The sequence below is a fragment of the Haliotis rubra genome, unplaced genomic scaffold (genome assembly GCF_003918875.1).
Source record: "Haliotis rubra isolate DU_JTF1 unplaced genomic scaffold, ASM391887v1 Scf215, whole genome shotgun sequence".
NCBI lineage: Eukaryota > Metazoa > Mollusca > Gastropoda > Lepetellida > Haliotidae > Haliotis > Haliotis rubra.
The window spans coordinates 990,122-1,016,232 of record NW_025766170.1 but is presented as its reverse complement, the minus strand read 5'-3'; the positions used below and the strand labels follow the sequence as shown (position 1 = coordinate 1,016,232).

The following is a 26,111-nucleotide window of genomic DNA, read 5'->3' as shown; positions in this document are numbered from 1 at the left end:
ACAAGGTATGTATTGCACTGTGGGTGAAAATCTGGAAATAAATAAAGGAACACTTTACTTTCATGAGTTCCCTTATTCGTTTCCATGAGTGTAGTTTGAATATTCCTGAGTGCAGCATAAAACTAAACTCACTCACTTACACATAGTCTGTCTCCCAGACCTTAGAGAATAAATTAAATTGTAGTCCTACTCAAGTCTACACTGACTTAGCAAGTGTAGATTGCCTCAGCTCTAGGCCAGGAATTAAGGACTGTTCTTGGTTCCATTTGGATTTGGTTTTTAGACATATATTTTTGTAGTAAGATGACTTTATTTGTGGGACTAAGTGTCAGCCTATAGCACACAGTGACCACTTTTCAAGATCAGCTCTCTAAGGAAACATGGACAGTTTAGTATGTTGTGATACACATACACTTTTATGGATGATGATGTCCCAGCTGAAAAATGGCTGAGTAAGTATACATGTAGTTCTGTTGTGGAAGATCAGTTATCAGGTGAAAATTGTTATTTTAGTATGTTGTTGTACGACAGCTGGCATAGTCAATCAGTGCTCTCAATATGATCACATATTAGGTACATATTTTTCATCACATGCACAAGATATTTCCCTTGTTAGTTTCTACTGCTTGTAAGGACAAGTGCGAAGAACTTATCACTTATTAAACATTTTGGGTTTGAAAGCGAGATGGATTTTTTTGACTAACAGCATTTGTTTCATGGTGGGCGACTTCACATCAGACAGGAGTGATAATGGCTGCACAAGACAACATACTCACTGGCTTTTAGACAGTTGAAGTATTTCAGTTATAGGTAATGTCAGTGAAACTTCAAATTACAAATACTGTTTGGTGCCGAAGCTGAATAAGACTCTGTTGTGAGGAGAGTGAACTAGTTTAGTTTTACGCTGCAGTTAGCAATATTCCAGCAATATCAATATCTTCGACGTGACGAGCGAATGCTTTAACCACTAGGCTACCCCACTGCCCCATGGTGTGAGAAGAGAAAGGTGCTGATGAAAGATGTAGAGGATTGGTTGAGAAGATTGGACAGTGTCCACTGTAGACTAAAGGAGAGCAATGCTCTGTAACTACGGGATCAAGGGGTATTAAGGGACAGCTCTAGCTGACTACAGGTAGTAGCACAGATACGTACTGACTGACAGGGCTATTATTTGTGAGAACAATGCTTTGAGCTGTTTGATAAAGAACTTCATTTATCCATGACCCTGTTTCATGCTGCAAAAATTGTTATTGAAAACTTGATTCCTCATTTCTGAATTGAGGAATTTTTTTTTGTGTGCAAAATATTTGTGGGTACCTTTGTTAATGGGTAAAGAGAAGAGAAGAAACTTTGTTACTTTAATGCAAGAGGATGATTTATTATGACAGTGTGATGCATACTGAAACGGGGGCAACATACCTGTATTCAATGGTCAGTGATTGTTTTATCTTGTTTGGTTCTTTGTGAAAGAGATATTATAATGTTTGGTTCTTTGTGAAAGAGATATTATAATGTTTGGTTCTTTGTGAAAGAGATATTATAATGTTTGGTTCTTTGTGAAAGAGAAATTATAATGTTTGGTTCTTTGTGAAAGAGATATTATAATGTTTGGTTCTTTGTGAAAGAGATATTATAATGTTTGGTTCTTTGTGAAAGAGATATTATAATTGTTTGGTTCTTTGTGAAAGAGATATTGTAATGTTTGGTTCTTTGTGAAAGAGATATTATAATGTTTGGTTCTTTGTGAAAGAGATATTCAGACATCTTTTCATCCAGGATGGTAGATGTAACCCCAGTTGCCATTCCAAGCTCTTTTAACCCAGTGATTGTTCAGATGAATGGACCGCCTTCGTGGTGTAGTGATTAGGGCGTCTGCCTGGAGAGCGGAAGGTCGCGGGTTCGATCCCCGACTGTGTCATACCAAAGGACGCTAAAATATGGTACTTGTTGGTCCTTGCCTGGCCCTCGGCATTAATGGGTACAACAAGGACTGGTCGGCTCGGAGTCAGTATACTGTGTCTGAGTAGGGTATTCATGCTTCACTGAGGCATGGTATCTCAGTGGGCTAGCACTATAAAACCAGCTTCAGTCTGGGCTAGTACAAGCAGCCGCACATACACATACACATGCACGTCGACATATGAGCAAAATATTCTTCAAGCATGACGTTAAACCCAATTTCACCTCACCTCACCTCACCTCAGATGAATGATTGATGTATTCGCTGACTACCGTCATCAATAACAATGTATGACAAGATGCAATGTGAACATATTGCACACTACAGTGTTAACATCAATGTTAACACACCCTTGGTCTGAAATGACCTTCAGTTCGGAATTCAGGGCAGGCATCCATTGTATTAATGACATTTCTAATCCCCTTACTTACTAATAGTGAGCACATTGATACAAATAATGTCTTGCAGTGACCCATGCTTCAGATCAGGATAGTTTTCTGTATGCTTTATGAATGTCTGGTTACTTGACATGCAACATTCTCCATGTGTAGAATGGGAGAACTGGGTATCATCCAACAGTGACTTAACAGACAGAAGTCACTTACAGTGGCACCTCCTACAGGACCTGTGTAACATCTAAATCGGCTAAATGATTCGTGAATGCCACAGTGTTTCCAGACAGGGTCAGTACCCTGGTTCACTTCCCAGCTGATCCAACCGTTACACGCATAACAACAATTCTACCTTCAGTGGATGCTTTCAGGGAACCTGCTGAGGCGGCAGTATTCCGTGACATGATTAGCGTAATTAAGACTCTGGCATTGGTCGATTGGGTCTAATGAAGATTAATTTGTGCATGCTTTGCTTGGTGTGTTGATCATATCTTCCATGTTCTAAGATGGCAGCACAGACTGAAAGATGATATTTGTAAAATTGGTTATGTCATCGAAATTGCAACCCTGTGAGGTTTCGTTGTCCTGGTATGTAGTATGCCCGTGTTGTGGGTCCTGACAATAGTTTACAGCCTATGTTCTAACCTGGAGAACCTGACAGCACCATGCCCGTACTCCTTGGTATCCTCACAGATTCACTTTGTGTTACAATGGTTTCTCATGTCTTTCTTTAGTCGACCGCCTCCGTGGTGTAGTGGTTAGAGGTGTGCCCGCCCGGAGAGCGGAAGGTCGCGGGTTCGATCCCCAACTGCGTCATACCAAAAGACGTTAAAATATGGTACTTGTTGGTCCCTGTCTGGCTCTCGGCATTAATGGGTACAACAAGGACTGGTCGGCTCGGAGTCAGTATAATGTGTCTGAGTGGGGTATTTCTGCTTCACTGCGGCATGGTATCTCAGTGGGCTAGCCCTATAAAACCAGCTTCAGTCTGGGCTAGTACAAGAAGGCGCACATACACATACACACACATGCACGTCATCATATGAGCGAAATATTCTCAAGCACGACGTTAAACCCAATTTCACCTCACCTCACCTTTCTTTAGTCAGTTATCTGTCAATCCCATGCCAGTACTATACTTTTTATGTCTTTTATTGTTTATTGCCTCGCTAAGTAGTGTTCCAGCTGTATGATAGTGGGAGGTAAATATTTGAATCTGGACCCGACAATCCAGTGATTGATATCATGAGCATCGATCCACACAGTTTGGAAACACTGAGCTAGTGGCTGAGCCTGACCATCCAATTTATTTGGTTGCCTATGTTGTTGTAATGCTTTAAGATAATTTACCTTCAGATGACTGTACAGACCCACCTTTAAGTAATGTTCATGTACTGAAGTACCAGTCTGGTGATAGTACAGGTCAGTTTGATGCCTGTCATGCAGTAATATTGACTAATGAAGCGGTGGGATGTTGTAGTGAAGTCAGGGCCTGTTATGGAAACATTAGCCTTGGGCTGTCTTGATACAATACAGGCCTACCCCAGCGACAGACAAGCAGACCACCAGTCACTGGTTGTAGTAATAGATGTACTCAGGCATAGGGTAGGTTAACATTTGGCTGATTGTTGACTCTCGACTTGAAAGGACAGAGCATAAAGAGAGCATGGCAAACTGTTTATGGTTTAGGACTGGTCAGTTAGGCTGGAGATATTCCATAACCTTGTGTACAGATATAAACACCATTTTTGTTGATACATATATCAATTTCTATTTCTTTTTTTTTCATGGCCCTCTCCATAATTCGAAATTGCTCAGAGTTGTTATAATGAAATTTTACACACTACCCGCATGTTGTCAGTATTGTAACATTGAAATGGCTGTCCAACTCCCTAAATCCATGCATATTTTTACAATATTTTTACAATACTGAATTAAAGCTGTGGAGCCAAAGTTTAAGGTACAGAGTTCTGTCCCTTACTTTTGCAAGGATTTGCTGATTCCTGATGATTTATTTGCTGCATACCCAAACCCATGGGTTTCAGCTATTTGATAAGCATCTGTGATGCATCACTTCCCTCCCACATTAAGCTTACATGCCATGATATAACTGAAATACTGTTCAAAGCAGTTTGAGACCCAACCCCTCACTCATTCACTCAAATGTGCCATTACCTAATAATGCTGAATCAGGACATGTTCAGTTATTCAGCAATAACTCACACTGACCCTCTGTATTTTTTTTTTCTCACACTGAACAACCTAATGGGAATTAGTTCCACACAAATATGTATATTTTCTGTCTGTCTCCTCTGTAGGGACATGGGTGACCCAGGCTTTAAGGCACCATAATTTTGTGTACAGAGTAGCATCCCTTTGGCACACTAGAAACCTATGATCATGGGACCAAATCCTTTTTCCTCACGATTGTATGTGTAGGTTTGTGTGCTCTGTACCAAAATGGTAAATGTCCAAGACCCTGCTCTGTACCAAAATGATGTAATATTTCCACAGACCGCCATATAGCTGGAGAATATCTGCTGAGTGCTTGCCACAAAAGGCTTAAAACTAACACTCGGGTGGTCTCACTCGATGCTCATGCTGTTGATAACTGAATTGTCAGACTTCACTCACCCATCACAAGTTGAGACTCACTTCACTCACCATCACAAGTTGAGACTCACTTAAAACACACACTATATGTTATGTATATATATATGGTTACATCGAAGATTGATTTTTCCACTAACCTGGGGGAAGCAACTGCAAACTTTATGCAGATGAATTGCACAAGGATCATACATCAAATTGCTAAAAAGCATGTGCAAATATGATGCATGTGAACAGCTGCGTTTTGGTGTAAAGTTTTGTTAAGAATTCACCAATTTTCACTGATTTTTATCATTTATTGAACTCATAACAACAATCTTTTCAATGTTACGAATTCGTTATACAATACATCAGTTCATGTGTAAACAGTACCTTTAAACAGTATGGAATATTTTGCAAAAGTTAGTTTAGAAAAGTTGCCTGAAGTAAGTGTCTATATTTACACTAGTGAGTCTAAACTTTTGGTGGGAAGTATAAACCTCTTCCAAAGCAGAGTTAAACCCAGCCTCACTCACTCACCCACCCACCTACCCAAGCCCACCCTCACTCACTCACTCACTCACATGATGTGTTCTCCTCCAGACTGGAATCCTGCGCCTGCCCGAGGAAGACTATGTGGTTGAGCCAATGCCTGCAGCCCTCAGGAAGGGAGATAACTCAGGGACCAAACTACCTCACATCATCTACAAGACTGACCATCTCCCTCATCATAACCTGCACAATCACCAGGCTAGAGACTGTGAGTACAAACAACTGCTTAAATACTCTGTGGTCTACTAACAAGCCAGGGGCGATATGGGAACCATTCTAATACTAAGAAAAGCAAGATTTATAGATGTCAACTTCTTTATTGTGAATAACACAACGTTTCGTAGTGTATGCTTGTCCTTTCATCAGGTTCAAGCATACACTCCGAAACGTCGTGTTGTTGACAATGAAGAAGTTGACATCCATAAATCATGCTTCTCCTATGCATTCCACATCAAAATGCCCTTCAAAGATTTTATTCTAATACCGTTCATTAGATCTGGAAGTATTTCAAGAGACCTGGGTCCCGATCCTTAAAACATTCGTAGCACTATGACATTCATAAGCCTATCAAAGTGAGTGAGTGAGTTTAATTTGACACCACTTTTACCAATATTCCAGCAATATCACGGCAGGGGACACCAGAAATTGGCAAGCTTCACACAATGTGCCCATGTGCGGAATCGAACCCGGGTCTGTCGAGCAAACGCCTTAACCACTAGGCTACCCCACCGTCCCAATCCTATTATAAATGATAGTTATGACAGGTCGCAATGTTTGTGGACTTTGTTTGGGTTTACCTAATCATTGTGTCCACGTACTAGTGGTGGTCCGATTAATTGAAATAATCGAAGATTGGTCGTAGTGAATAAATGACCAAGCAATCGATCACAATTTCTCATAATCGAACATAACCAATTCTGGAAGACTTGTTTTCATTAACAATATTTTTCACATGGTTGGTTTTGTCTGTTACATTTCGTAAGCACTACAAGCTCGTTTCAAGTCAACGATTGAATTTATCTTAAAGATTCCAAGAAATTTATGTTCCTAACATACAAGTCATCCTTTTAAGATGTGAAATTTTGCCAAAAAACCCAAAGAACTACTTGTTTTTACCTTATTTTTGTGTGCATTAACAAATTTCATAAATGATGCTAACCAATTATTTTCGATGATTGATCAGGTAGTAATGAACCAATCATCAATTATGAGATTTTAACCAATTGCCAACACTACCACGTACCAGGATGATTATATTTGTTGGATGATGATTTGACATTATCAAAACTTGATCTTTAGCAAACTTTGAGTAGTATATTACAACACAAACACAACAGCTACCAGACACATATTTGTATGACCAGGTATGTACTTTAAAACAAACAAAAATCCTACCAAGTTTTGTTGAGATTAAAATGTGTTTCCATTTTCCTTCATTTGTAGCCCAGGCAGAAGGGTATACACCCCTGTAATCTCTGGTTACACATAAATGTTAACATGTTTTCCTACACTCCCTTTCCAAAAGTGGTGTCTGTGTATCCAGCTTCACAAAGATGCAGTGCCTCAGTAGGCTTTTCAGAGTTATTCATCAGTTTTAATGATTATACCCCTGCCCTGAAATGGTAGTTGGGATATATAGTCATACTAAGGAATTCCATTCATCAATCTGTCTGTTGGAGGCATATTTTCAACCATAATAAAAATCTATTGGTTAAGATTGTATTTTTGTCAAAATTATAATTATCAATTGTTGTTTAGCTGAAGTTAAGAGTCATGGTTGGGTTTATTAGTGAATGACGCACAAAATATTGTACAATCACTCACTCACTCACTTGTGAAGATCTGGGTTAGAATTGGTCTTCAGCAACCCATGCTTGTCATAAGAGGTGACTAACAGGATTGGAGGGGCAGGCTTACTAACTTGTCTAACACATGTCATCAATTGTGTAGATCGATGCTCATACTGTTGATCACTGGATTGTCTTGTCCAGACTTTAATATTTACTTTTATATTTATGCCGCACTCATTAAAATACAATGTTACCTGTGACCAGAAGAACATATACAAACAAAACAAAACAAACACTCACTCACTCACTCACTCTCACTCCTTTGCTGAAAGTGGCTTTTCTGTTATATCCATGCTTCAACAAATCTCGCCAGAATTTGAAATGCTCACTGTGTATCCCTTGTAATTAATGAAACTCCTGAATATGCATTAAAATGTGATTATTTTGACTCTCTTTTTGTTTGTGGTATTTGACAGTAATTAATATTAATCCTCTCAATATATTCAATGTGCTGAGCTCTCTCTTGGTGCACTGAAGCACTATTCAAGTATCACATTTTCATTACTTCCACCTCCCAGCATACATTGCTTAAGACATGACCAGGTTGCCCCAACCTCATCAATCTCCTAATCATTTTCTCTGCACTGATGGAAACTTGGACTATTTGATGAGACTCATAATTCAGTACCGCTGAGATTCAGTCCTGATATATTTAATAGCTAGGAGATAAATCTCTTATCACCCAGTAGTTATGGAAGGTAGTCCTTGAGATACATTGTTCAATAGTGAGAGATGATGATAATGTTCATTTTCATTAGGTAGAAAATAAGTATTCAAATGAAATGATTCCAGAATTAGGCCACATTTAGATACTTTTATTGTTAAATATCAAGAAACTATTACTGAAATCATGAAGATGTGTTCGTGACATACTCATAATGAAGTGATTTTCTTCATGTTCTTCAAATGCAATTTGTTAAAGATAATCGAGTTAACACCAACATCAGTTGTATGACTTCGTATCCCCCATGTTGTTTATCTGGATGTAATATTAAAGAAAATACCTCACAGATATCTTAAAGTCATTAGCCTTGTCAGCTCAGAGGTGTGGCTAAAATGAATATTTGCTATCAGACATTTTATACATGATAAACTAAATATATACCTTTGACCTTTTCAAAGTACAGCTTGGAAAGGTTGAGTATGAACTTTATTAGTTTGTTACTTAATGTCAGATATGAGATAGTTAAATGAAGAGATCTTAGAAGCATGGCATTTTCAAGTGTATCAGGATAATATTTTGTGAGTAAATATCCTAAAGGATATTGAAATTCAGTTTTAGTTTATTGTTTACTGATCGACTGATATTCATCAAAAGTTGTTCAAATAGAATTCGTAATTAAAGTGTAAGATATGATTTTAGGCACATGGCATGAAATCACATAATAGTTAGATATTCCAAACTGGAAATTTGATCTCAAATGGCAGGACTTGTTCACATTTCAAACCCTGGATATTTCAGATGTCTTTCAGATTTAGCTTTCATCCATATTGCATTCTGTTTGTGATACAGGTGAACATAATCATATATTTTTTTAAAATTTAAACCCTGGATTTTCAGATGTCTTGCCTATGAATTTAACTTTGATCCATAGTGTATTCTGCTTGTAATACAGGTGAACATAATAATTTATTTCGTCAGAATTAAATGACACATCATCTTTCTTAAATATTGCCCTCTTTCAGGAAGTGTAAGAGGAATTCTGTCACTGTTTAACAAGACATGATTTTAATAACTGAGGTATTTCCTCTCCACCCTCCACTGACTTCCCCCTTGCTACGCCCACTTTGTCAAAGATGAGCTAATATTTTTTTCCAAAGACCTCTAAGTAGGCTATTGGTTGGCCATAAAGTTAAGGCAAATCTAATCATGGAGTGATTTGGTACAGTTTGTACCATACAGGTGGACTGGGGCTCAATAGAGAGGAGAAGCCTGTTCTCTTCCCTCGCACTTGCTAACATTTCAGATAATTTCCCCGTCATTTCCCCTTTTGAAATAAATTCATCAGTAACACCTCCCATACGTCCTCATGTAGCACATGAATAAAGTTGGCCCACACATGACAAATCTGACATGTTTAACCATCATGTTTTTTCAAACCAATTCATGATTCAATTATGTTTTTTCACAAGCGTACAATATCTTCAAAGATGGATATTTCGTGGAATAATTCATCTGATATTTTACTGATTTTAATTTAATTTTTTTTGTTTGTTCATTCCTAGGTTATTTATGAGTTCAAAGGATGAACACAAATTTTAATGCTTCTGTTTAAGCTTTTCCTACCTAACATTGCATGATAAAAGGGATGTTTTTTTTCACCTGTACCACAAGTTTGGTGAGGATGAGTTTGAAGTTTCTGTCACAAACCCTGGTATGTGTGTTTCCAGACTAAATATACATATTAAGTATTTTGACAGTTCATCATTCATGTGAATGAGTGTAGTTATAAGGTGATACTGGGCTATGTTGGGTTAGAACAGGAACAAAGCAGGTGCTTGATTCAGAAGAGATAAGATAATCCTATATAATTATGATTACATGTTCATTTGAAGACTAGGGAGCGGTGGGGTAGCCTAGTGGTTAAAGCGTTCGCTTGTCACGCCAAAGACCCAGGTTCGATTCCCCACATGGGTACAATGTGTGAAGCCCATTTCTGGTGTCCCCCGCCGTGATATTGCTGGAATATTGCTAAAAGCGGCGTAAAACCATACTCACTCACTCACTCACTCACTCACTCACTCATTTGAAGACTAACATTTCGTCTCTGAAAATATGCAATTTTTAAAAGAACAAAACGTCCATATACATTGAAAAGAAACCCCATTGAGATGGGATATTCAGAGCCTGGAGAAAATCTAGACTTCCTTCATTTAAGGCTATAGCATTACAGTAAGTCCAGTGCAGTACAGAAAACATGGTTCAGAGGCTGTGAGGTTGACTAGTTCACTGTAGCATGCTCATGATGTGTACAATAAAGTTATGAAGTGTTTGGTAGTTTTTTCAAACCTGCAAATTCAATCTTGTATTTCAAGATACATGGTGAAGAAAGTGTATTCAACAACATTAATTAGTTTAAATCAATATGATGTAGCCAATAGACACAGGTGTAGATACATGTAATGAGCAGAGAAACCAGATGGATTGAAATATAACGAGTATTAGTGTCACATACATGTATGACCTGGTATAGTGTGTTATTATACACAGATATTTCTATACAGTTATTATTTCATCAGGGGCGGTGGTGCCTAATGGTTAATATATACACTATTTCTATACAGTTATTACTTCATCAGGGTGGTGTCTGAAGGCTACCAGGTTCAATTCCCCACATGGGTACAATGTGTGAAGCTCATTACTGGTGTCCCTCACTGTGATGTTGCTCGAATATTGTAAAAAGCGGCGTAAAACCATACTCACTCACTCACTCACTATTATTTCATCATGTGACTGTTCTAATTTGTTTATACAGACACAGATTCCAAAGATGACATTGCTGACTTCTACCCATTCTCTAGACAAGACCTCGAGAAACAGCAGCATCGTGAACGTCGTTCCCCCCACCATGTATACGGCAGCCCACACGACCGGACAGTGGAGACACTGGTGGTGGTGGACAAGGCCATGTTCTGGAAGCATGGCAGGGACAACATCACAACCTATGTTCTCAGCATCTTCAATGTTGTAAGTGTCAATATTTATACAGTCAACCTCGGATATGAAGGGCTAACTATTTGGAATTAATCTGTTTCCCAAAATTCTTGAAAAAAATCATTTGTTTTCAGTCAGTTAGTTCATATGTCCTCAGGTTGCCAATAACTCCATTCTTGACATAAGAGCCATCTTAAATGTTGACTGGTTGGTCATGATGGCATATCCATATTCATGAATGAGTGAGTGAGTGAGCTTAGTTTTAGTCGCCTCTTACGACAAGCATGGGTTTCTGAAGATCGATTCTAACCTGGATCTTCACGTATCCCACATTAATGAAATCTGTAAAGAGAATGACATTCTCAAGTAATGTGCCCTGGCACATACTTCTGTATACTGTTTATAGTGATTTAGATTGTTATTGTGTTCAAAACATTCTGATATTTTGTTCTGGTTGATTTAAACCAAAGGGGAAAGAGTGAGTATTATTGAATGTAGGTGTGGGGGTATATGCTTCTTCCACCCTTTTTGGATTTGGGGGCTTATGCCTTCATGTACATACAACACCAGTTTTGCTGGCTATTTTTTGGAATTGTAAGTAAAAGATTCACTACGTAAAGACTCCTCATGATCAGAGAATCCAAATAATACAACATTAGTGCATCTGTTACGACCCCAACTTGGTGTGTGAGGATATTATGAATTTATCCAACCTTTATATTCCCTCTGCAGGTATCAGAGTTGTTCCAGGACACCAGTATCGGTAACCAGGTGGACATCGTGCTGGTCGGCCTAGTACTGCTGGAGGGGGATGAGGTACGTAACTCAATGTTGCTGATTGTAGAAGGTGATGAAAGGCATACAACAATGTTGCTGGCTGTAGAAGGTGATGAAAGGCATAAAACAATGTTGCTGATTGTAGAAGGTGATGAAAGGCAAACAACAATGTTGCTGATTGTAGAAGGTGATGAAAGGCATAAAACAATGTTGCTGATTGTAGAAGGTGATGAAAGGCATAAAACAATGTTGCTGATTGTAGAAGGTGATGAAAGGCATAAAACAATGTTGCTGATTGTAGAAGGTGATGAAAGGCAAACAACAATGTTGCTGATTGTAGAAGGTGATGAAAGGCATAAAACAATGTTGCTGATTGTAGAAGGTGATGAAAGGCAAACAACAATGTTGCTGATTGTAGAAGGTGATGAAAGGCAAACAACAATGTTGCTGATTGTAGAAGGTGATGAAAGGCATAAAACAATGTTGCTGATTGTAGAAGGTGATGAAAGGCATAAAACAATGTTGCTGATTGTAGAAGGTGATGAAAGGCATAAAACAATGTTGCTAATTGTAGAAGGTGATGAAAGGCATAAAACAATGTTGCTGATTGTATAAGGTGATGAAAGGCAAACAACAATGTTGCTGATTGTAGAAGGTGATGAAAGGCATAAAACAATGTTGCTAATTGTAGAAGGTGATGAAAGGCATAAAACAATGTTGCTGATTGTAGAAGGTGATGAAAGGCATAAAACAATGTTGCTGATTGTATAAGGTGATGAAAGGCAAACAACAATGTTGCTGATTGTAGAAGGTGATGAAAGGCATAAAACAATGTTGCTGATTGTAGAAGGTGATGAAAGGCATAAAACAATGTTGCTGATTGTAGAAGGTGATGAAAGGCATAAAACAATGTTGCTAATTGTAGAAGGTGATGAAAGGCATAAAACAATGTTGCTGATTGTAGAAGGTGATGAAAGGCATAAAACAATGTTGCTGATTGTATAAGGTGATGAAAGGCAAACAACAATGTTGCTGATTGTAGAAGGTGATGAAAGGCATAAAACAATGTTGCTGATTGTAGAAGGTGATGAAAGGCATAAAAATTCTGTTGCTGATTGTAGAAGGTGATGAAAGGCATAAAACAATGTTGCTGATTGTATAAGGTGATGAAAGGCAAACAACAATGTTGCTGATTGTAGAAGGTGATGAAAGGCATAAAAACAATGTTGCTGATTGTAGAAGGTGATGAAAGGCATAAAACAATGTTGCTGATTGTAGAAGGTGATGAAAGGCATAAAACAATGTTGCTGATTGTATAAGGTGATGAAAGGCAAACAACAATGTTGCTGATTGTAGAAGGTGATGAAAGGCATAAAACAATGTTGCTGATTGTAGAAGGTGATGAAAGGCATAAAACAATGTTGCTGATTGTAGAAGGTGATGAAAGGCATAAAACAATGTTGCTGATTGTAGAAGATGATGAAAGGCTTAAAACAATGGGGGGTGAGATATGTCAGAGAATGTTACAGATTCTTACTGAAGATGAAATACATGAAAATATTACTGACTTCTTGATATATCTCTTCCCATCCCTGCAACAATGTTGCTGATTGTATGGAGGGGTGAAAGGCAAAGAATAATGTTACTGAATGGGAATGAGCTGTGTTGTTGTTTGTTTGAGGGTAAGCTGTGAAACTTCTGTTACTTATGGCCAAAGAATGATTAAATACTTAACAGTTACTGAGTTAAGAGGTAAATATGCATTGTAGTTGAGAGCAGGATATTCTGAACCAGGTATCAATTGAAGGTGTGTTTGTGATCAAAGCTATTCTGATGAACAAAGTTCTGGACACATGATGATAAATGTTCTCAGTTTGGATAGGTCTGTGTATGTGTACAGCAAGATATCTAGGATATATCATTAACAGTTGTCACAGCATAGTCCTTAGTCAGCTACAAAGAAACAAAATACCGTGTCAGTGTCTGGTAGCATAGTCCATGAGACCTGTTGCTCAAGATCTGATATGAGGGAAAATCCAGTGGAGTCATGTAATATTTTACTAGTGCTTCATCCATTTATCTGATCTATTCTGCCTTCTTGAGCAAGTGGATAAAGCATCTTGAGCAAGTGGATAAATTCCCTGCATCTGCCAGGAGAAGCGTTAAACTCGTCACAGAAGGCTAATGGTTCAATTCCCCTGGCCCCTTCATATTGCTGAAAATGGCATAGATGTTAACAAAGATGGTAACAAATGGTACTTGATGTTACCTTTCCTGGCATTTATTATTATAAAGGATGCGTCGAGTAACTCGGAGTCAGTGTAGAGTGTCTCAATGGGCTAGCACTATAAAATCAGCATTAATTCGGACATGTACGAGCAATCAAACGCACATATGCAATAATATTAAATGAGACGGTAAAGTTCACTTAATGTTTGCCGAGAGTTGCTTGTCCTTCATATTGATGTTTAGTCTCATTCCCATCCATCCTCCAGCCTGGCCTGCAGGTGAACTTCCATGCTGACCACACCCTCAACAGCTTCTGTCAGTGGCAGTCACTGCTCATCAGCTCCAGTGGAAGTAATCACGACCATGCTATTCTCCTCACTGGCATGGATATCTGCTCCTACAAGAATGCTCCATGTGATACTCTAGGTATGTGTACCTTAGCAGGGGATACCTGTCATACTAAGGTTGGTGTCCACTTAGCAGGGAATACCTGTCATACTAAGGTAGGTGTCCACTTAGCAGGGGATATATGTCATACTACAAGAATGCTCCATGTGATACTCTAGGTATGTGTACCTTAGCAGGGGATACCTGTCATACTAAGGTAGGTGTCCACTGAGCAGGGGATACATGTCATACTAAGGCAGGGGTCCACTTAGCAGGGGATACCTGTCATACTAAGGTAGGTGTCCATTTAGCAGGGAATACCTGTCATACTAAGGTAGGTGTCCACTTAGCAGGGGATATATGTCATACTACAAGAATGCTCCATGTGATACTCTAGGTATGTGTACCTTAGCAGGGGATACCTGTCATACTAAGGTAGGTGTCCACTGAGCAGGGGATACATGTCATACTAAGGTAGGTGTCCACTTAGCAGGGCTCCGTGTGATACTGGGATAGGTGTCCACTTAGCAGGGCTCCATGTGATACTGGGGTATGTGTCCCTAGTGGTTAGAGCGTCCGCCCAGAGTGCAGAAGGTCGCGGGTTCGATCCCCGGCCGTGTCATACCAAAAGACGTTAAAATATGGTACTTGTTGGTCCCTGCCTGGTGCTCGGCATTAATGGGTACAACAAGGACTGGTCGGCTCGGAGTCAGTATAATGTGTCTGAGTGGGGTATTCATGCTTCACTGCGGCATGGTATCTCAGTGGGCTAGCACTCTAAAAACCAGCTTCAGTCTGGGCTAGTACAAGCAGCCGCACTTACACATCCACACGCATGCACATCATCATATGAGCGAAATATTCTCAAGTACGACATTAAACCCAATTTCAGCTCACCTCACCCCACCCTTAGTGGGGTTCCATGTGATACTCTAGGTATGTGGTCCTTAGCAGGGGATACCTGTCATACTAAGGTAGGTGTCCACTCTCTCTCACTTAGAAGGCTCTATGCGATATTCTACGTATGTGTTCACTTAGCAGGGGCTCCATGTGATACTGGGTCATGTGTCCCTTAGTGGGGTTCCATGTGATACTTGGGTATGTGTCTTTTAGCAGGGGCCAATGTGATACTCCAGGTAGCTTTTCCCTTAGCAGGAGCCCTTGTGATACTCTAAGCAGGTGTCTCTTAGCAGGTGCTCCCTATCATATGCTCTTAGGTGTCCACTTACCATGGCTCCAAGTGATGCTAGGATAGGTTACCTTAGAAGGGTGGTAGATGTCCTTCAGGAAGGGTTATGTTCTAGATGATGTGCCCTTGGTGACCAGCTTCAAGTCATCTCTAGGTCAGTCATTTCATTGTACTGAAATGCAGTATATGTTGTGGCTGTGGTTCGATTTTAGACAAATTATTTATAATGTGATATTCTTTTCCTGCAGGTTTTGCTCCTATTAAAGGAATGTGTAACCCCCTACGTAGCTGTGTGGTGAATGAAGACACAGGCCTTGCCACAGCCTTCACCATCGCACATGAGATTGGACACAAGTAGGTCCACTAGCAGTTCCAAGACATGTGAAGTGATTCAGTATAATAATTTAACCATGCAAGTGTGCAACAACAGCTTTATGTAATACATAGCGGATAGTATATGACAGTTTTCACATCCAAAGTTCTCCAGAGGGTTATATGGGGTTTGATGGTTGATATAGGGTATGATATTGAATATGTCATATAACATATCATGTATCATAATATCAGATTGTAAGATGTATCTATTCGCACATATAATAAATGCATTTCATTTTCACCTGGTTTAACAAAAAAACATCTGGCAGAGGTGCAACAATCTGCATCCATCTGGCTGAGGTCTTAAAAGTGGTGGGGCAGTGGGGTAGTCTAGTGGTTAAAGCATTTGCTTGTCACGCCAAAGACCTGGGTTCGATTCCCCACATGGGTGCAAAGTTTCTGACGTTCTGGTGATATTGCTGGAATATTGCTGAAAGTGGGTTAAAACTAAACTCACTCTTAACACTGGCATGACTACACTGTATAGGTTGTAACTGTAATAGGTTGTTGTCATCATGTCATTGCTATTGAATTTAAGAGTTTAGCATTAGTGAGTATCGAGTGGAAAGGTTATTAAGAATATATCGATAGCAAGCCACAAATGAATATTCTTCTTATATATGATTTGGCAACTAATTTGTTGTATTTTTTAGCTTTGGAATGTTCCATGATGGAGAAGGCAACTTCTGCAAGAGGACAGCAGGAAACATCATGTCACCCACCCTCACTGGTCAGAATGGACTCTTCCAGTGGTCATCATGTAGCAGAGGTTATCTCCATAAATTTTTAAAGTAAGGATATCACCACAATATTCCTTGTACCTTTAATCTGTCAGTGTTTATGTGTTTGAATTCCAGTTTTGCATTATGATTCTAAGACTGATAACTAAACCGATCCTTAATTTAACCAATGTGGTCAACTTCTTGGACCGCCATCACTTGGGGCTTTCGTGTCATGTTAGGCTGACTTCATTTTCACCCGTTTTCACGAGAGTTTCAATGGTCATGTGATAAACTTTCAGGACAAAAGGGGGATGTGCACTAGAAATCGGCTTCACGTATTGTAAATATTATAATCGACCTCAGGTCTTCGGTGTGACAAGCAAATGCTTTATCCACAGGGCTACCCCACTGCCCCTTCTGTGCACTAGAACCCATGCCATCTATACAGTTTAACATATCTGACATATTGCCCAAGTGTATGTCAGCTGATGATGTTGTGGTGTTTGTTGGTAGCACAGTTCAGTCACAGTGTCTGACTAATGAACCTCAGCGAGTGGCAGAGCTCAAATTCCCAGAGAAACTACCTGGTCAGCTGTTCAACGCAGACATCCAGTGCAAATGGCAGTTTGGCCTCAGTGCCCGAGTCTGCACATTTGACTTTGGGAAGGTGAGCGACATCTATTCTTACAGAAATCAAATACTTTCAGTGATAAGTTGGCACATTGGCTGTTTTACATACACCAGAGCAACTAAAACCAAGGAAAGATAAATATTTCATTTCTTTTAATTGTCTGCTGAGTTTTAGTTAAGCATATCAGCTAAAAGAATTGTTCATGTTTTTAGGAACAGTATTGTATAGAAAATATAAATAACACATTCAACTTTTTCAAAAAAAATTCTTTCCGTGATACACAATACTCTTTATTAATAATATATCAAGTGTATTTTGAAATAAAATATTTGATTATATCCCTATATAGAGAGGTAAGTAGTATAAACATATGTTATGTTCAGTGAACAATCTATGATGTTCACTGGGTAATAATGTTTTCGTTCACCTGCTTGTAAACAAACAATCTGTCTGAAAAGGTAACATATGTTAACCTCTCTTTTACATAACAGAGAGAGATCTGCAAGAGCCTGTGGTGCTTCAAGGGTGAAACTCTTTGTGAGACCAAGTTCCTCCCTGCTGCTGAAGGAACATCATGTGGCTTTGAAAAGGTAAATATCTACAAGCCAAATAAACCATCTCTCTCATAAGCAGGGGAAATTAGAACTCTCTTGCTCCTGAAATCAGTGTGATTAATATAATGTTACTATAAACACCCACACAGTTAAATATCATGATCTTGAAGTCCAAGGTACATTGAAAGCATAATGTATTACCTGTATCAGTATGTATAGTGGAAAGCTGGGTTAGACAATTGTGCTGATCAGGATTGTATGCAACAGTATTTCAAATCATTGAGGAGTGGTGGGGTAACCTTGTGGTTCTGAAGATCCTGGTTCTATTCACATGGGCAAAATGTGTGAAGCCCATTTCTGGTGTCCCCTGCTGTGATATTGCTGGAATACTGCTAAAAGCAGCATAAAACTAAACTCACTCAAATTATTGAGGTTTAGGAACTAGAATTCACTGACTCTGAGTGTGTTAACAAGAAGGGACAATGTCTTGATAGAATTTGAACACTGATACAATAATGTTCCTTGTGAAAACGCCTTGTAATAGGCGTCTAACAGGATCAAGTGGTCAGGTTCGCTTACTTGGTTGACACGGGTCATCGTATCCCAATTGCGTTGATTGATGCTCATGCTGTTGATCACTGGACTGTCTAGTCCAGGCTTGATTATTTACAGACAGCTGCCATATGGTTGGAATATTGCTCAGTGTGGTACAACAAACAAATTAATATTCCTTGTGTTTATACATGCCATGTTGTGTATCCAGTGGTGCCGCCATGGAAAGTGTGTGAAGTACGGAAACGAAGGACCCCGCCAGGTGGATGGTGACTGGTCACAATGGAGTGAGTGGACTACGTGTACTCGCAGCTGTGGTGGAGGCATCAAGCATCGGTCCAGACAGTGTAATAATCCCCTGTGAGTAGACGATGGATCATGTTTGATGTGTTGATATTTTTAGGGCTTAAAATTGTTCACATATTGCTATTGAATGAGAACCTATTGTGACTTGTATATTCAGACATAATGGACTTACTGGTAAACAAGGATAAGTTGGACCGGTGCAGAGAACGCGTTTACGAGAAGTAGGCGGTGCATCGGCAATGAGCAAACCCATTTGGTTTGTGAAAGGTAGAGGAGATGTAGGCTAGTGCACATGCATTGCATGACGATGAAATTGATTCCGCGCGTATCTGCACTCAGCTTGCCCATAAGACTCTCACGTCGGTGTAGCAAGTTGCACTAGACTTGATCGTGGACAACCTGGAGCCCCTTCGCTAACAATGGCAAGCACTCATACATGCTGATATGGGTCAGTTGTCAGGTCGGTGCTCAACTTATCCTTATTTGCCAGTACATATTTTATGCCCTTCCTTCCCAATCTGAATTTCAACTAAAATGGGAAGTAGTGACTTTTACAGTTTATTGCCTATTTTACTTCTCAGAGGAGAGTCTGTGTCCAAAAGTTCACTATGGTCACACTTGCTGCAGCAAAACCATGCAAAGAAGCTTCCCCACAGTTTCCCTTCACTCTCTCACTCACTCACTCACTCACTCACTCACTCACTCACTCACTCACTCACTCACTCACTCACTCACTCACTCACTCACTCACTCACTCACTCACTCACTCACTCACTCACTCACTCACTCATCTCACTCTTCTCACTCACTCACTCTTCTCACTGGGACTCCTTTTCAATTTACCCAGTAAAAGGAATTCTATCAAAATTATAAACATTCAGAGACTAGTGTTGTCCAGTATGTTGCCAAATGATAAGACATCCACTTTGTCCCAGGACCCATCCAAATGATATGCCGTATACCCAAGGGCCCATCCCAGAGATGTACTTCTATGCACTAGAGTCCACACCTTACCTACAGACTATTTCTACATATCTGATATATGTCAGTTCCTCCTTCTGCCCAAGTGTATGTCAGCTGATGATGTTGTGTTGTTTGTTCATTCATGGTGGTAAGCTATAACCTACAGCTTGCCTTGCTCCCTGCACCTGGTACAGTAAGACACTAAGCAACAGCTTCTGTTACCCTCAGGCCCCAGTATGGTGGGAAGACATGTGGTGGTGACCGGGAGATGTCCAAGATGTGCAGCCTGCAGGTGTGTGGGCGTGGCAGCAAAGACTTCCGCACAGAGCAGTGTGAGGTGTACAACCACAAGTTGTTCCGTGGACACTACTACCAATGGGTGCCCTACAAGGATGTCAAGAACAGTGAGTTAAAATTGTTGTACAGACCACTAGGTGAAGCTGATAACCTTCCTAATGTATTTAGTGGCCTGCTAACCAATATAGGGCCACTATTCGGCCAAATCCACACTGTGCTGGAGAAAGTAAAACTCCAGAATCTGCCGCCCACATGTTATAGTTGTATTAGAGATTTGTGTGTGTATGTGTATGTTGCCATGTTGTCTTGTCAAAGCTTTCAATTTTCGAAGGGTAGCCATTGGTATTTCTATTTTTCCACACTGATTGGTATCTCGGTACTATTTTATGCGAATTTGCACAAAACAATCTTTCATCAAATTTGTTCTGTTTTGGTGAGTCTGTAGGAGCCGAATTGGGGTAAAAGGCCTAAACTATGGGGTAGTTGCAGCAGAACCCCCATTGTCTATACTACTAAAGCTGTATGTCTGTACACAGTTGATGACCAGTGCAAGCTCTACTGCCAGGCTAAGGATTACAACTTCTTCTTTGCCATGAGTGATGAGGTGAAGGACGGCACTCCATGCAGCGACGACACTGATGACATCTGTGTGAAGGGCAGCTGCCAGGTGGGTGATGTCCACATTGTTCATCTTAACACCTGAGCCTATAGAAGATTCTTTAATATAGTATGGATAATATAGTGTTTATGATGCAATGTATATTGAAATATATTTGGTAATGGCCACATGGATTTGAGTTTTAACTGTGTGAAATTCATTTTGTTCTGATAATTAGGTGTTGTAGACTGATACCACACTTAGTATCTATTTGTTGCCATTTTTGGCTGTTGGAGAATATGTAGATTATAAAACCATGTGACTTATGGCGCCATAGGCACTATATCTACCATATGTGCAGAATATTTGATTGAAGTATTGCTCATTAAACATCATGATGTTTCAGCCGGTAGGTTGTGATCTAGTTGTCAAGTCACCAGCAAAGCTTGACCGATGTGGAGTGTGCAAGGGAGATAACTCAACTTGTGAACTCATGATCGGGTCATTCAAGGAGCAGCCAAAACATAACAGTAAATATTATTGAATGTTGTTCAGCTGAACCATGCTCACATTTCTGGGCTTTTCCTGTATATTTTCAATTGCTTTAATAAGTTTTCACAATGGCGCTGTGACCCTTCAAGCAAGGGTAGTTTTGATAAATATAACTGGAAAAGTAGATGATTATCTGTTGGACGGTGTTGATGATATGTAATTCTTAATCAATTCAGTCAATAGTAACACCACTGGTTTTTATCTTCAGCCTACTACCCAATCGTTGTCCTCCCGAAAGGAGCTCGCAGCATCAACATCCAGGAGGAGGAGGTGTCCCCCAACTACCTGTCTCTGAAGAACATCTACGGCCGATACTACCTCAATGGCAAGTGGAAGTTGGACTGGGCTGGGATACACAAGATTGCTGGAACACGTTTCACCTACAAACGCCCCTATGACCGCCCTGAGAGTCTCTACAGCCAGGGTCCACTGCAGGAGGATCTCGTGCTGGAGGTAGGCTGTTGGGGAGAGTGGGGGGATGTGGTGCTTAATGTGAGGTGTAGGGGAGGGTTAGTTACAATGCATGCAGTAAGAAAAATATACAGAAAGGTAAAAACTATTAAGTCCACTGTTTCTTTATTTCAGATCCTGGTGCAGGGTAAGAACACAGGAGTGCAGTATGAGTACACCATGCCCAAGAAGGTGGCAAGGCCCACACCAGCTCCTCCCTCCCACAACTACACCTGGACTGTGGTGCTGACGTACTGCAACCAGCAGTGTGCAGGAGGTACTGTTGTCCATAACAAAGATAACAAAACTACTTGATCAAATGTGGTGATACTTATCCATATATATTATTTACCTGGTGAGCAACACTGCCATCATTTTAGTTTTGCCTATACTTTTGTTTTAAGGTGAGCAGACGGCATCAGCCAAGTGCAACCGTAATGACCAGGAAGAAGTGAACCCTCGATACTGTGAGTCACGGAGGAAACCCCGCACAGGCACCTTCCCCTGCAACACCCAGCCATGTGAACCAAGGTACTGTCACAATCTGGTACCGGTTTTGTTCATCAGCCAAGTGCAACCGTAATGACCAGGAAGAAGTTAATGGTTTTGTTCCCCACCACACCTAGCCATGTAGACCAAGGTACTGTCACAATCCGTTACTGGTTTTGTTCCCCACCAAACCTAACCATGTGAACCAAGGTACTGTCACAATCTGGTACCGGTTTTGTTCCTCAGCCAAGTGCAACCAAGGTACTGTCACAATCTGTTAATGGTTTTGTTCCCCACCACACCTAGCCATGTAGACAGCCAATCTGGTACTGTCACAATCTGTTAACTGGTTTTGTTCCCCACCACACCTAGCCATGTAGACCAAGGTACTGTCACAATCTGTTAATGGTTTTGTTCCCCACCACACCTAGCCATGTAGACCAAGGTACTGTCACAATCTGTTAATGGTTTTGTTCCCCACCACACCTAGCCATGTAGACCAAGGTACTGTCACAATCTGTTAATGGTTTTGTTCCCCACCACACCCAGCCATGTAGACCAAGGTACTGTCACAATCCGTTAATGGTTTTGTTCCCCACCACACCCAGCCATGTAGACCAAGGTACTGTCACAATCTGTTAATGGTTTTGTTCCCCACCACACCTAGCCATGTAGACCAAGGTACTGTCACAATCCAATCTGTTAATGGTTTTGTTCCCCACCAAACCTAGCCATGTAGACCAAGGTACTGTCACAATCTGTTAATGGTTTTGTTCCCCACACCCAGATATGTGCTTATAGGTGTTATTTCTCATGTTGCTGCAGTGATCATCTCAGATAATAGACGAATTAAATGTGTATACCTTAATGAATATGTCCTGCAGATTTAGTGCCATCTGTGTTTGTTAGGGTGAGTAGAAATTTGGGACAACAAGATTATACCCCATGCTGTTTATGATCAACCTGCAGCCACTGGTAAGTCTCGCCCAAACTTCTGTATTTTCAGGTGACATGGCTGCTAAGTTTCTGAGAGCAGCATAAAAAAATCATAGTTGTCATACAGTCAATTGAAAGGGTTTTGTCATACAGCCTGTTGAAAGGGTGTTGTCATACAGTCAACAAAATGAATGTGTTGTTCCAGGTGGGAAGAGGGACCGTGGGGTAAGTGCAGCAAGAGCTGTGGTGGTGGAGTTCACAAGAGGAAGGTTGTCTGTAAACAGAAGATGTCCGCCACTCTGGACAAGAAGGTCAAACCCCGTCTCTGTACTCGCTCCACTAAACCAGCCCGCAGACAGCGCTGTAATACTCAGGAATGTCCGCCCAAATGGAACAAGGGAAAGTGGTCCTTTGTAAGTGTATATTCTAATGTGTTGCTTTGCAATATGACTCTATGATGAAGATGAAGAAAATATTGACCCATTTGTATGATGTTATTTTAGAAAAGATTATTGACTTTCTTGCGTGGAAACCAATCTTTAAGCTCTAATTGTTTTAATTGTTCAAACATAGATGTGATAAGATGAGGTGAGGTGAAATTGGTTTTAAGTCGTGCTTGAGAATATTTCGCCCATATGAAGACGTGCATGCATGTGTATGTGCATGTGCGGCTGCTTGTACTAGCCCAGACTTAAGCTGGTTTTATAGTGCTAGCCCACTGAGATACCATGCCACAGTGAAGCATGAATACCCCACTCAGACACATTATACTGACTCCGAGCCGACCAGTCCTTGTTGTACCCATTAATGCCGAGCGCCAGGCAGGGACCAACAAGTACCCTATTTTAATCTTTTTGGTATGACGCGGTCGGGATCTTATTTGTGATAAGAAATGGATATATCTGGGTATTTGCATGTAACTTGGATGTTTTAACTCTGTAAGGATGCTGATTATGCAAATAAGGTACCTAGTACCTCATGCTTGTTAGTTAGAGCCAAGTACAAATCAGATTGAGGTAACTGGCCAGGGTGTTTTTGATTGCTTACTGACCACCATGAATAAGCCAAATTGGAAGTGGGGTAGCCTAGCGGTTAAAGCAATCACCTGTCATGCTGAAGGCCTGGGTTCGATTCCCCACATGGGCACTATGTGTGAAGCCCATTTCTGGCGTCCCCATATTGCTGGAATATTGCTAAAAGTGGCGTAAAACTAAACTCACTCACTCACAGATGCACGCACGCACTCACTCACTCACCAAATCGGCGACTTTTACTCCGAGTGCTGGCATTAGTTTACAAATGCACCACAGAAGCAGGCATCATGTCACTGAGTTGATCATTTTATCTTCTACAGTGTTCAGCAACTTGCGGCATTGGGGTTAAGAAGAGGGAGATCACTTGTCGCAGCAAGACACTGCAAGGTCAGGTACTACTACCAGACAGTATGTGTCAACAGAACCCTCAGCCTCGCAGCTCCAAAAGGTGTCGTCGTTCTTCATGTCCAGTGGTGCCTCAGCTTCAGTGGGCTGTCACATCATGGGGTCAGGTAAGTTGTTGCTGATGTCATGATAGACTTGCTCAAGTCTCTAAGGTAAAAATTGCTATTTTAAATGATAATTTCTAGAAAATATAAATATCCCTCAAACAAATAGACATCCTTAGATGTACGTCCACTTATCTGGACTTGCCTTTTCAAAGGATAGAATTACTATACATACATGGGCTTATCCTTCAGTACAGCCTTGGAGCAAGGCTAATATTATGACTACAACTAGAAGAAGACATATTTGAACAAACATCAAATTTTTATGATACTGAATTGACTCTAACTGGACCATAGTTATGTACATTTTTTTTTTGGTGCAATCATTTTGATTTTGGTTTATGGTTATAGAACCATTGACTATCAGAAACTGTTCCAACATTGATTCCGCATAAATAATTTTACCAAATTTGGTGTATAGAGAGTCCTAAATCTAATTAGATAGACATTAAGGTTTGTTTGTCAAGAGGCCATGTCCTGTTGAGCACATCCAGAAGTTTGGAGTATTGTTAGACGGGTCTCCTCTTGCAGTGTTCTGTGACTTGTGGAAGCGGCACAAAACGTCGGGAACTGCGTTGCAGCAAGAGTAACAGAGTTGGGAGGTTCCACACCGTGGATTACCGCCAATGCCACCGCCTCACCAGCCCCAACATCACCCTGCACGACAACTGTCAGGTGGGGGACTGTGTCCAACAACCCTCCCCAGAGTGGCACTCATCGTCATGGTCACAGGTAGGGGCAGATAACTCTAAATAGGGACCACCAGTGATTTCCTGTAAGCAATGGAGACTCAAGCAATGAAATTAATCTATATATTTGTCTTGTTATTCATACTGGTATCTTGTTTCAGTGCTCGGTGACTTGCGGTAGTGGAGAGGAGACTCGTCTGGTGCACTGCATCAACCGCCACCTCAGGAAACTGTCAACCGGCTGCAACTCCGACCAGAAACCGTTGGTCAGGAGGCAATGTCACAATCAACCCTGCCCAACGCCAGGTACTGTTTCGCTTTTCACTATCACATTAGAACCCCAGGGCAGTGGAGTAGCCTAGTGGTTGGAGTGTTTGCTCGTCGCGCTGAAGACCCGGGTTTGATTCCCCACATGGGTAGAATGTGTGAAGCCCATTTCTGGTGTCCGCCGCCATGATATTGCTGGAATATTGTTAAAAGCAGCATAAAACTAAACTCACTCACTCACATTAGAACCCAGAGCTGAGTTCAAAGAATTAGATAATCAGGCACAGCGACTCAGCTGATTGGCTGCCATTATTGCTGCATGGTGTATTATGTCGCTGATAATCTAAGTCACTAATGTCACTGGTTCAGGCTCAATATATTTACTGGCCTCAGTTTCATATACTTGGAATGTCTCATTAACAGTGAGTGAGTTTAGTTTTATGCAGCACTCAGCAATATACCAGCTATATGTGGGGAGTCTAGTGGTTAAAGCGTTCGCTCGTCACGCTGAAGACAAGGGTTCGATTCCCCACATGGGCACAATGTGTGAAGCCCATTTCTGGTCATTTCAGTCCACCGCCGTGATATTGCTGGAATATTGCTAAAA

At 40.6% G+C, this 26,111-nt stretch overlaps 1 protein-coding gene across 1 annotated transcript in view; it reads left to right on the top strand.

The window, feature by feature from the left end:
* The window catches only part of LOC124276881 (A disintegrin and metalloproteinase with thrombospondin motifs 18-like), an 89,258-nt gene that overhangs the window by 61,701 nt on the left and 1,446 nt on the right, over positions 1-26,111 (top strand). The window contains exons 4-22 of the mRNA XM_046712543.1: positions 5,545-5,701; positions 10,820-11,031; positions 11,731-11,814; positions 14,271-14,430; positions 15,829-15,934; positions 16,609-16,746; positions 17,191-17,344; positions 17,800-17,898; positions 18,626-18,774; positions 19,912-20,087; positions 20,517-20,647; positions 20,985-21,108; positions 21,339-21,583; positions 21,716-21,857; positions 21,985-22,111; positions 23,211-23,418; positions 24,360-24,551; positions 25,080-25,280; positions 25,399-25,543. Coding sequence (XP_046568499.1) covers positions 5,545-5,701; positions 10,820-11,031; positions 11,731-11,814; positions 14,271-14,430; positions 15,829-15,934; positions 16,609-16,746; positions 17,191-17,344; positions 17,800-17,898; positions 18,626-18,774; positions 19,912-20,087; positions 20,517-20,647; positions 20,985-21,108; positions 21,339-21,583; positions 21,716-21,857; positions 21,985-22,111; positions 23,211-23,418; positions 24,360-24,551; positions 25,080-25,280; positions 25,399-25,543 — 2,950 coding nt within the window. The remainder of the gene's footprint in view (positions 1-5,544; positions 5,702-10,819; positions 11,032-11,730; positions 11,815-14,270; positions 14,431-15,828; positions 15,935-16,608; positions 16,747-17,190; positions 17,345-17,799; positions 17,899-18,625; positions 18,775-19,911; positions 20,088-20,516; positions 20,648-20,984; positions 21,109-21,338; positions 21,584-21,715; positions 21,858-21,984; positions 22,112-23,210; positions 23,419-24,359; positions 24,552-25,079; positions 25,281-25,398; positions 25,544-26,111) is intronic.